The 10,111-nt window shown below is 38.5% G+C and overlaps 1 protein-coding gene across 1 annotated transcript in view; it reads right to left on the bottom strand.

The window, feature by feature from the left end:
- The window catches only part of CEP128 (centrosomal protein 128), a 641,642-nt gene that overhangs the window by 375,666 nt on the left and 255,865 nt on the right, over positions 1–10,111 (bottom strand). Inside the window, exons 16-17 of the mRNA XM_042782443.1 lie at positions 9,054–9,230; positions 2,290–2,349 (exon numbers count right to left, since the gene is read on the bottom strand). Coding sequence (XP_042638377.1) covers positions 2,290–2,349; positions 9,054–9,230 — 237 coding nt within the window. The remainder of the gene's footprint in view (positions 1–2,289; positions 2,350–9,053; positions 9,231–10,111) is intronic.

Here is a 10,111-nt window from a genome sequence, read left to right on the forward strand (position 1 = left end):
GTTTTTCTTCATATAGTCCAGCTTCTCGGATTATTTGCTTATCATGGGGAATAATATATCCAACTGCCCAGCCAATCAACCAGGCCCAGCCAAGTTGACACAAACTTAACCACCAAAATTTTACCCTTTGTCAACTAGCACCTATACAGATCTCCTTCACTGGATGACTCCAGTCCCCTAGTTCCTGACTGGCGACCTTTCCTCTTTGGCCTGGCGGGCCCCATTCCTGTCCCTCTTGGGCATGGTAGCCCTGCCTCCACTCTCTTGGGCAGTGGCTATGGCTCCATCTCACTGGCCCACACGAACAAGCAGCCCCACACTCTAGAACCAAGTTGGTGAAGGTCTGGCTCTTTGAAACCTAGGGGGCTGTGGTGGTTCCACCCCCAAAGGCCACGGTCCTTCCCTTGAGGCTGAGGCAGCTCTGCTTCCTGTTTTCCTTGGTTGCTCCACTTCTGCCAGTTAATGGCCAAGGGCAACCCACTCTGCCAGGAATTTTCCTGCCAAAAGGACCTTTAGCTTTCTTGCTCCATGAGTCAGCCAACCTGCTACTCCATCTCTTGCCAGTCTCTTCTACCAATTAATACCCAAAGGGAACCCACTCTGCCAGGAAGCCACCTGCGCAATGGCATCCAGCTTTCTCCTCCGTGGATTGGTAAGGCTGTCGCCGTCTCATCCCAGTTCTCTCAGCTCTGCTCTTGCCGTCTCTCATGCTGTATGCCAGGGTCTCTCTGCCTGGGTCTCAGGTCAGGGATGAACTCCACTCCTGTTTCCACATTTTAGGTATCTGTCAAAGCAACACCCCACTCTCTTGGTAACCATACTCTGTTCTGGTTACCTATTGTTGCTCTGGCAAGAAATATACCACAAGTGGGATGGCCTTAACAAACAGGGGTGTATTCTCTTAGTTTGGAGTCTTTAAATCCATGTTCCAAGTGCCAGGCTCTAGGGGCTGGGTGAAAGCCCCTCAACCTTGGGCTTCAGCTGTGCCTCTTACTCCCAGCCTGCTGAAGCTACAGGCATCTCTCCACTCAGGCAGCTGCTTGCTGAGGCTGACAAACCCAAGGTTGACAAGTGAAAAGACTCAGTCCTGATATTACCAAACCACACAGCAGGCCATTAATTCAAGTCCGTTGAAAAGTCCCAGGATCGGCAGAGCATGGCAGACTGCTGAACAACGCCTTGGCTACAGGCAGGGTTCAAACATGCCATAAGTTGGAGCCCAATCCCCAAGGCTTCTCCTTATATAGAGGAAGCAGACCACATCGCTAAGGCAGCTACTCAGCCGCTCACAGTAAATTCCACCATGACACTGATTATAAGTCTCATCATGGGGAATACTACATCCAGCTGCCCAGCCACTCAACCAGGCCCAGTCAAGTTGACATATAAACTTAACCACCACACCATCAATTAAAATCATAATGCTAAAGAACCACGAAATGGCAAGTTATTTTCTCCTTTCATACTATAAATAAATACATAGGATACCCAATGAAGTGACAGCATGTCCTCGGAAGGAAGGTTGGGCAATCTACTTCCATACTGATACTGCCTCGGAAACCAAGGAGGGGTCACTGTGAATTGAGTCCTACTCGAGGGCACATAACAACAACAATAGAGTTGGCAGGCTTTGAACTTAACTTCAGGAACCAATATGAAATACCTATGTAGTGGTTAAGGCATTTGGCTGCTAACCAAAATGTCAATGGTTAGAACTCACCAGCTGTTCAGTTGAACAAAGATGAGGCAGTCACTCCAAGAATTATAGCCTTGGAAATCCAATAGGGGTTGCTATGAGTTGAAATTGACTCAGTGGCAGTGAGTTTGGCTTTTGGCTTCATGTGTATATATGTAAAATTCAGGTTAGTTCAGCACCCTTGATCTTTATGTATTTCCAAAGAAGTTGCCTATCTCAAGTTAAAGACAGAAGAGTTTGTCTCTCTGACAAACCAAAAAAAAAAAGAGTTCTGGTGGTGGAGAGTAGTTAAAGCTTTTGGCTGCTAACCAAAAGAAAGGTCAGTGGTTCAAACCCTCTAGCCTCTAGCTCCAATTATTCTAATAGTTTCCCCTTCCTTTACTCTATAATTCCACACCTATATATTTAATTAATTTATAAATTTTAAAATGAAGACACACACATAGGCTTCTTAAATACACTACAACAAAATCACCGCTAAAATGAAATTATTCCATATACTCAGTTATATGACAAAATATTTAACAAAATCAAATAGGATTGGCAGAAGGTCATAAATATTATGGTAACTTTAGAATCCAAAAATTAATTACCTTGCTTTCTGCTAACCAGCGATGTGGGTCAAAATGTATATCAGAAACAGATGAGAAAACCTACCAAAAGATAAAGAAAGTCTATTAGAAGTCAATTTGTCTCCAAAATGAACTTACATATATTAAATTCTTCACTACTAGAATCTAAAAATGTAATAACTGAATTTCAAGATTAAAAAGGAACAAACTTTATAACAAGTACTCAACCAATTCCAAACCACATTTTATGCACTTACACATCATGTCTATGTATGTAACTACAACACAGAAACAAGGAAAAACCAACTCTCCAGTGCAATCATTACTGAAATCTCAGAGGCCAAATCCATAGACTGTATGGGAAATGGCCTCAATTAATGCAAGTTTATTATATTTTAGTTTCTTTTCTTCTGTCTGTTCCACAGAATATATTGCACAGTAGATGGCATTACATGAACACTTATGCCTCATATATCCTTCTTTAGTTTTAAACTATACGAGCCATTTTGTCTCATCAATGGTTGAACAAAACTGACAGAAAGCATGACTTCATAGAAGCATTGCCTTGTATTTCAAGATCATAACAAAATCCGACAGTAAGCTGTCTCTACCAGCTGCCCTGACTTTCTTCACACCAATTTGTTTCTAACACCCTTGCCTTATTTAATTTTGCCTTACTAAGTACTGTACTGCCTTGAAAGTTTCTCAATGACTTTATTAGCATAAAGACACTTTTCTCAATTCCTTCTTTCTTTATACCATATGATATTTTTGCAGGCCCTCTTTCTAGAAATTTTGTGTTTAAAAATATTCTCCCTCTTGGCAAAAGACACCTACTCTTAGTTCTCAAAGACTTCCATACCTTCTAATGTGTGTGCACAAAACTCCCCTATCAGGAATATCAATTCATTTAGACATATGAGAAGTGCATGTTGAGTACCTACCATTGTATAGAAGTATCATCCACCTTTCTCTCTAAATCCCAACCAACTCCCATTCTCTGGCTTCTCAGCAAAATTTTCCTTAACTGACCTAGTTTACCATGTTTTCTTCCTCTTCTGACTCTACCATGCTAAATGTTTGTAAATGTCCATTTGCCATTGAAAATAACACACCTTTATTATTACTATTCATTTACTTATGACCACACAATCAAATCTTTAGTGACCTAAGATATGCTGTTGTTGTTGTTGTTATTTGCCATCGAGTCAGCCCCGACTCATAGCGACCCCTCCTTGGGTTTCCGAGACAGTATCACTACGGAAGTAGGATTGCCCAACCTTCCTTCGTAGGAGTGGCTGGTATATAGTCCTTAATATTAAAGTCTAAACTAATTTAAGATAAGGAGTGAAAATAATGTTCAGTGTTTTCTGATTTGTTTTACAGATGTAGACATAGTTTAGTGTTTAAGAGAATACCTTTGCACACTTCTAAACAGTGTAACTTAACTTCTACAAACCACAGTTCGTAAAGTAGACCAACTATCTCATAAGGCCAAAATAGAGATAAAATAAAGTTTGTATTAGTACAGTGTTTGGCACACAGAATGCACTCAATACTGCCATTATTACTACCAATAGTATATCAAGATGCCATGCCATGATCAAGAGATGTTTCATACTCTTATTATGTCCAGAGCACTGTCTCAGGCACTTGTCATAAAAAAACAAAGACAAAGAAGCCATATGTGTGTGTGTGTGTAACTGTATTACAAAAAGGGCTCTACATAATAATGATAGATAACATTACTTGAATAATTACTAAGTACAACATATTTCACACCTACCAGCCAGCCACTCCTTGGAAGGAAGGTTGGGCAATCTACTTCCACAGAGATACTACCTTGGAAACCCAAGAAGGGGTCGCTATGAGTCAGGACCAACTCGGCGGCAGTGAGTTAGTTATACTGTGTATTTTCTATACCATATTTCACTTTACATTCAAAGTGAACGGTAAATAAATTCTTAAGAGAGATTACATAATTTATGCAAGGTCTTCCATGAGCCATTTGGAAAGCTGCAGTTTGAACCAGATCTGTCTTAATCTAAAGTCTATCCTCTTTATGATCTACAACTGAGTATTGAATGACTGTTCAGGCCAAGGGTTATGGGAAGACAAAGACTGAAATAAGACACGATACAGAGCTAGTCTATATACTTGAGCTCTTGAGTTATCAAAGACTGGTCCATAAGAATTATAAATCTTTAATTCAGGTAGTGTTTATTACAGGATGTCCACGCTGAGGTTCTGAAATAATGCTTGCATTTCTTAAACTGAAAAAGTAACAAATATGGTGGCTGGAAAAAGAAAAATATTATTACAAACAAAATTAATATTCCCCAGGATTTTTCTCCAAGTTATTTGTTATATATCTACCATCCAATCCATTCCTGACGTGATTGCTTTCTGCATAATATGGTGGAAAATTTCATCAGCTACATTGCACAAATTAAAAAATTATGTAAAATAATTGGAATGATTCTTTTGAGAAAATACTACATGATTCCTCCATCACTTTCACATAGCACTCTGAACTATAAAGCATCAGTTACGTCTTTAACAAATCTCTAGGTGATTCCTTTGAAGTGAGAGAAATATTTTTGGGATATTACATTTCTTTTTAAGGTTATGGGAATGAAAAAACAGAAGTTACTAATGGTTAAGTCTCTAAACCAAAAGGCTATAGCCTCTTGGGAAAAAAAAATATATTAGTATTTCTCTAGGAGAAGGGATATAAAGACACAATACCACAATCACTCCATACCTCAAAGCCTATTAAAGAACAGTATGCTTCTTTTGGAAGATGTTGGAAGGATAACTTGCATCTCATAAAGAAATAAAAAATTTAAGCAACCTACAACCCACATAGGAGCTCTGGTAGCATAGTGTCTAAGGCATATGACTTCTAACCAGAAGGCTGGTGGTTCAAACCCACCAGCCATTCCTCTTAATGCAGTTTACTCCTCTCATACTATAAATAAATACATAGGACACCCAGTGAAGTGACAGTATGTCCTCAGAAGGAAGGTTGGGCAATCTACTTCCATAGTGACAGTGCCTCAGAAACCCAAGGAGGGGTTGCTATGAGTCAGGTCCGACTTGATGGCACATAACAACAATAACAACAACACAACCTACATACATGTTTTAGCCTGGAACTGCCTATAACAGGTTTATATATATTATTGGGAGGGGGGATGACATTGAGTCGATTCTGACTCTTAACAACACTATAGGATGAGTAGAAATGCCCACATAGGGTTTCCAAGGCTGTAAATCTTTATAGAAACAGACTGTCTCATCTTTCTTGTGCAGAGTTGCTGGTGAGTTTGAACCACTACCTTACCTTTTGGTTAGCTACCAGAGTTTCATATATATATATATATACATATCTTAGAGCATGATCCAAATGCTTCTATTTTTACATAACTACTTGGTTAAAAACAAACCATCCTGAAACAAATACATGAATACAGAATAAATAATACGTTGATAAGGCATACATCTTTTGGATGAAATTACAGTTTTAAAGGCTATGTAGCCCTTGAGTATAAATAAGGCAATCTTAAATGCAAGAGGTAGCATTAAACATAAAAAGCCAGTAATAGGCCCTACCAGCCTGAAAGGAGCTCTGGTGGCCACCAGCCACTCCTCGGACGGAAGACTGGACAATCTACTTCTGTAGAATACTGCCTTGGAAACCCAAGGAAGGGGTCACTATGAGTCAGAATTGACTTGACGGCAATGAGTGTTTTGTTTTGCTTTCTAACCAGCCTGAAAGAGTTAGATATTCCACTAAAATCAACTACTTCTCTGATTTGGCTCACAGCCTCCCAAACTGACATCTGAACTTTTAAAAACGTATGTAAAAAAAACACATATTATAGAAATTCCACCTATTCATATTCATCAACTGAAATATTTCCAACAAACACAAATCCTAAGATATCTTCAATTTTAAGAGTGGAATCATAGCTTTATTTTCTTGTAAACACTACTTTTGATAAAGAGATAAAGATGAGAAGAAATGCAGGAAAGAAAAAGGAGGGAAGGTAATAGTGTAACAGAGGACGATCATTCTAGAGGAGGAAGAAGACAAATTAATTACAAATTTTAAAAAGAAACATCTAAAGAGTAAAAATGCATGTGTGCTAACACTACAATCTGAGTGCTCCTTTATTAGCATGGTTAAGTTGCTCTGGTGGTGTAGTGGTTAAGGCATTTAGCTGCTAACAAAGTCAGTAGTTTGAACTCACCAGCCACTCTATGAAAGGAAGATTGGGCATCTGCTTCTGTAAAGATTTACAGCCTTGGAAACAAACCCAATGTGCATTGCCATAAGTCAGAATCAACATGATGACAGTGAGTTTGAGTTGGTTTTGGTTATTATGTTGTTGTTGCTAGGTGCTGTTGAGTAGTTTCCGACTCATAGCAATGCTAGGTACAGCAGAATGAAACACTGCCCGGTCCTGTGCCAGCCCCACGATCCCCACTACCCTAAGCCCATTGTTGCAGCCACTGTGTCCACCCATCTGGTTGAGGGTCTTCTCCTTCTTCACTGACCCTCCACTTTACCAAGCATCATATCCTTCTCCAGGGAATGGTTCCTTCTGACAACATGACCAAAGTAGTTGAGAAGAAGTCTCAACATTCTCACTTCCAAGGAGCATTTTGACTGCATCTCTTCCATGACAGATTTGTTAGTCCTTTTAGCAGGTCCATGGTACTCTTAGCATTCTTCTCCAACACCAGAACTCAAAAGCATCAACTCTCCTTTGGTCTTCCTTATAGCTCTCACATGCCTAAGAAGCGACTGGAAATACCATTGCTTGGTTTAGGTGCACCTTAGTCTTCAGGGAGACATCTTTGCTCTTGATTACTTGAAAGAAGTCTTTTGCACCAGATTTTCCCAATGCTATATGTTGTCTGATGACCTGACTGATGCCTCCATTGGTGTTGACTGTAGAACCAAGTAATATGAAGTTCTTGACAACTTCAGTCTTTTCTCCATCCATCATGAAGATTTTTATTGGAACAATTTTAAGGATTTTTGTTTTCTTAATATCGAGGTGTGATCCATACTGCAGACTGTAGTCTTTAATCTTCATCAGTAAGTGCTTTAAGTCATCCTCACTTTCAGCAAACAAAATTGTGTCATCTACATATCGCAGGTTGTTAATGAGTCTTCCTCCAATCCTGATGTCATGTCCTTCATATAATCCAACTCCTTGGCTTATTTGCTCAGCATACAGATTGAAAAGTATGGTGAAAGGATACAACCTTGATGCATTCCCTTCTTGATTTTCAACCGTGCAGTATCCCCTTGTTCTATCTAAATGACAGCCTCCTGATCTATGTACAGGTTCCTCATGAACACAATCAAGTGTTTGGAATTTCTTCTCAATGTTATCCATAATTTGTTATGATCCACATAATGAAATGTTTCTGCACAGTTAATAGAACACAAGTAAATATCTTTCTGGTATTCTTTGCTTTGAGCCAAGATCCATCTGACATCAGCAATGGTATCCCTCATTCCACGTCCTCTTCTGAATCCAGCTTGCATTTCTGGAAGCTTTCTGCCGATATACTGCTGCAGTCATTTTTTGAATTACCTTTAGTAAGATTTTACTGGCATGTGATATTAATGATATTGTTTGATGATTTCCACATTCTGTGGGATCACCTTTCCTTGGAATGAGTATGAATATGCATCTCTTCCAATCAGTTGGTCAGGCAGCTGTCTTCCAAATCTCTTGGTATTCTTACTCTTTTCAGTGTTACTCATAATTTGTTATGACCCACACACTGAAATGCTTTTGCATAGTCAATAATACCAGCTGAATGCCTGCAGTGTGGCATCCATTTGTTGAAACATCTCAATGGGTATTTGGTCAATTCCTGGACTCTTGTTTTTTGTCAATTCTTTCAGTGCAGCTTCAACTTCTTCCTTGAATACCATTGGTTCTTGATCATATGCCACCTCCTGAAATGGATGAACACTGACCAATTCTTTTTGGTACAGTGAGTCTGTGCACTCCTTCCATCTTCTTTTGATGCTTCCTGCATTATTCAATATTTTGTCCATAGACTCTTTCAACATTGCAACTCAAGGTTTAATTTTTTTCCTCAGTTCTTTCAGCTTCAGAAACTAAATCAAACATAATTTATTTTAAAAAAGGTAGAAGATAGCAAAGTAACTGCATAAGCTCCAGAGTTAGACCCTAAAGGAAGAGAGTCCTGGTTCTAATTTAACTAGAAGCATGACCAGAGCAAGCGACTTAATTCCTTTAAGCCTGTTTCCTTTTCCCAAAAAATAAATTGAATAAGAGCATCTGATAGGATTGTTTTAGGGATTAAGGGAGAAACGTATACACGATACTTAACAGAGTACCCAAAATAAAGCCAGTACTCAGTAATTGCTAGTTGATACTACAATAACAACAATAAAAAATAGTCTGTGATAATGTTCAATTCAAAACCCAGGACTCTTAACTCCAAGGATGCTTTCCTTAGTGAGAACGGCTGCTTTTCTTGCAAGACATCTTCTTTTACAGAGTAAAACACTGGCAATTCAGTGGAGTAACAGGACACTTTCCCTCACTGTGACTGTGCAGTAAATACAGCGCTTCATTCTAGAAATGCAAAAAGTTCTTTATTTTGTTTCATAAAACTTTCTGGAATAAAAGATGTTACTACCATGTAGCCATTCATTAAAATCCCATTTTAATCATATGTTAGGAACCTAGCTGAAATTATAAGGCACAGTAAAAATGCATAATTACTTTCAATTTCTCCATTGAGTCTCTCCAGAAGGTTTTACACGCTGCATCAATTTCCTTTCCTATCATGCCAAAAATGGATTCCTGTTCAGTCTCCAGGCAAAGAAGTTGGTCCTTGAGCTGCATTCTGGCCTCTTCCACCCTCCTTAAGTTCTCTTCTTCCTTGCTGATATGTTTTTCCTAAAGGATTGATAAGAAGTAAAAATAAAAGCTGATTATTAAGTGGAGAAAATATATGTAATTATCCATACAACCAACTCAAAAGGTGGACTAGAAAACAGATCTTATACCGTTGGTGACTTTACTGAAATAAACCACACATTTTAGGTTCTTACTGTCTGACCTCAACTTACAGAGTTCAGAAGTAGAGTAGTAATGAGCAGAATGCATGACAAAGAAAATTACAGTAATGCTCTAAACAAAGGATGAAAAGAAAAAAGTTTAAAAAAATCTTTACCATTTAATAATATACTGCAATCAATGTAAGAACAGTAAAAGCTGCTGTCACAAAAGTAACTGTGAGCTTTCAATAAAAATTCACAAAGCCTTAGAAATGCAAACTTGTTAGTTTCTTCATTTCCAGAAAACAAGCAAGTGTTATCACCTTTATCTCATCAAAAAATAGTTTGAAAATAGGCTAAATCCATACATACTTTATAAACACTTTGGAATGACAGAAATTTGATAACACCAAAATAAGTAAATATACTTAATGAAAAGGGGTTTTTCTAAGAAGTCATTTAAGAGGTTACAAGGATACAACTCGATGGCACATAACAATAACAACAACAACAAGGATTTGGGGGCCTCCATTAGGCAAACAATTCTCAGTCATTACAATATCCCATTTCTTTACTAAAGAGATTCAAGTGGTATTGTACCAGGCTTGAAATAAAATATTAAAATCACTAGAACAGTACTTAGAAATAGTGGACCAAAGTCCTGACAGCTAGCTATTATATTATGCTTCAGTCTTTCCATGTTGTTGTTGTTGTTGTTATGTGCTGTCGAGTCAGACCCGACTCATAGCGACCCCTCCTTGGGTTTCCGAGGCAGTATCA

This window comes from Orycteropus afer, unplaced genomic scaffold, assembly GCF_000298275.1.
Source record: "Orycteropus afer afer isolate SDZICR_OR568_19922 unplaced genomic scaffold, OryAfe1.0 scaffold00322, whole genome shotgun sequence".
Classification (NCBI taxonomy): Eukaryota; Metazoa; Chordata; class Mammalia; order Tubulidentata; family Orycteropodidae; genus Orycteropus; species Orycteropus afer.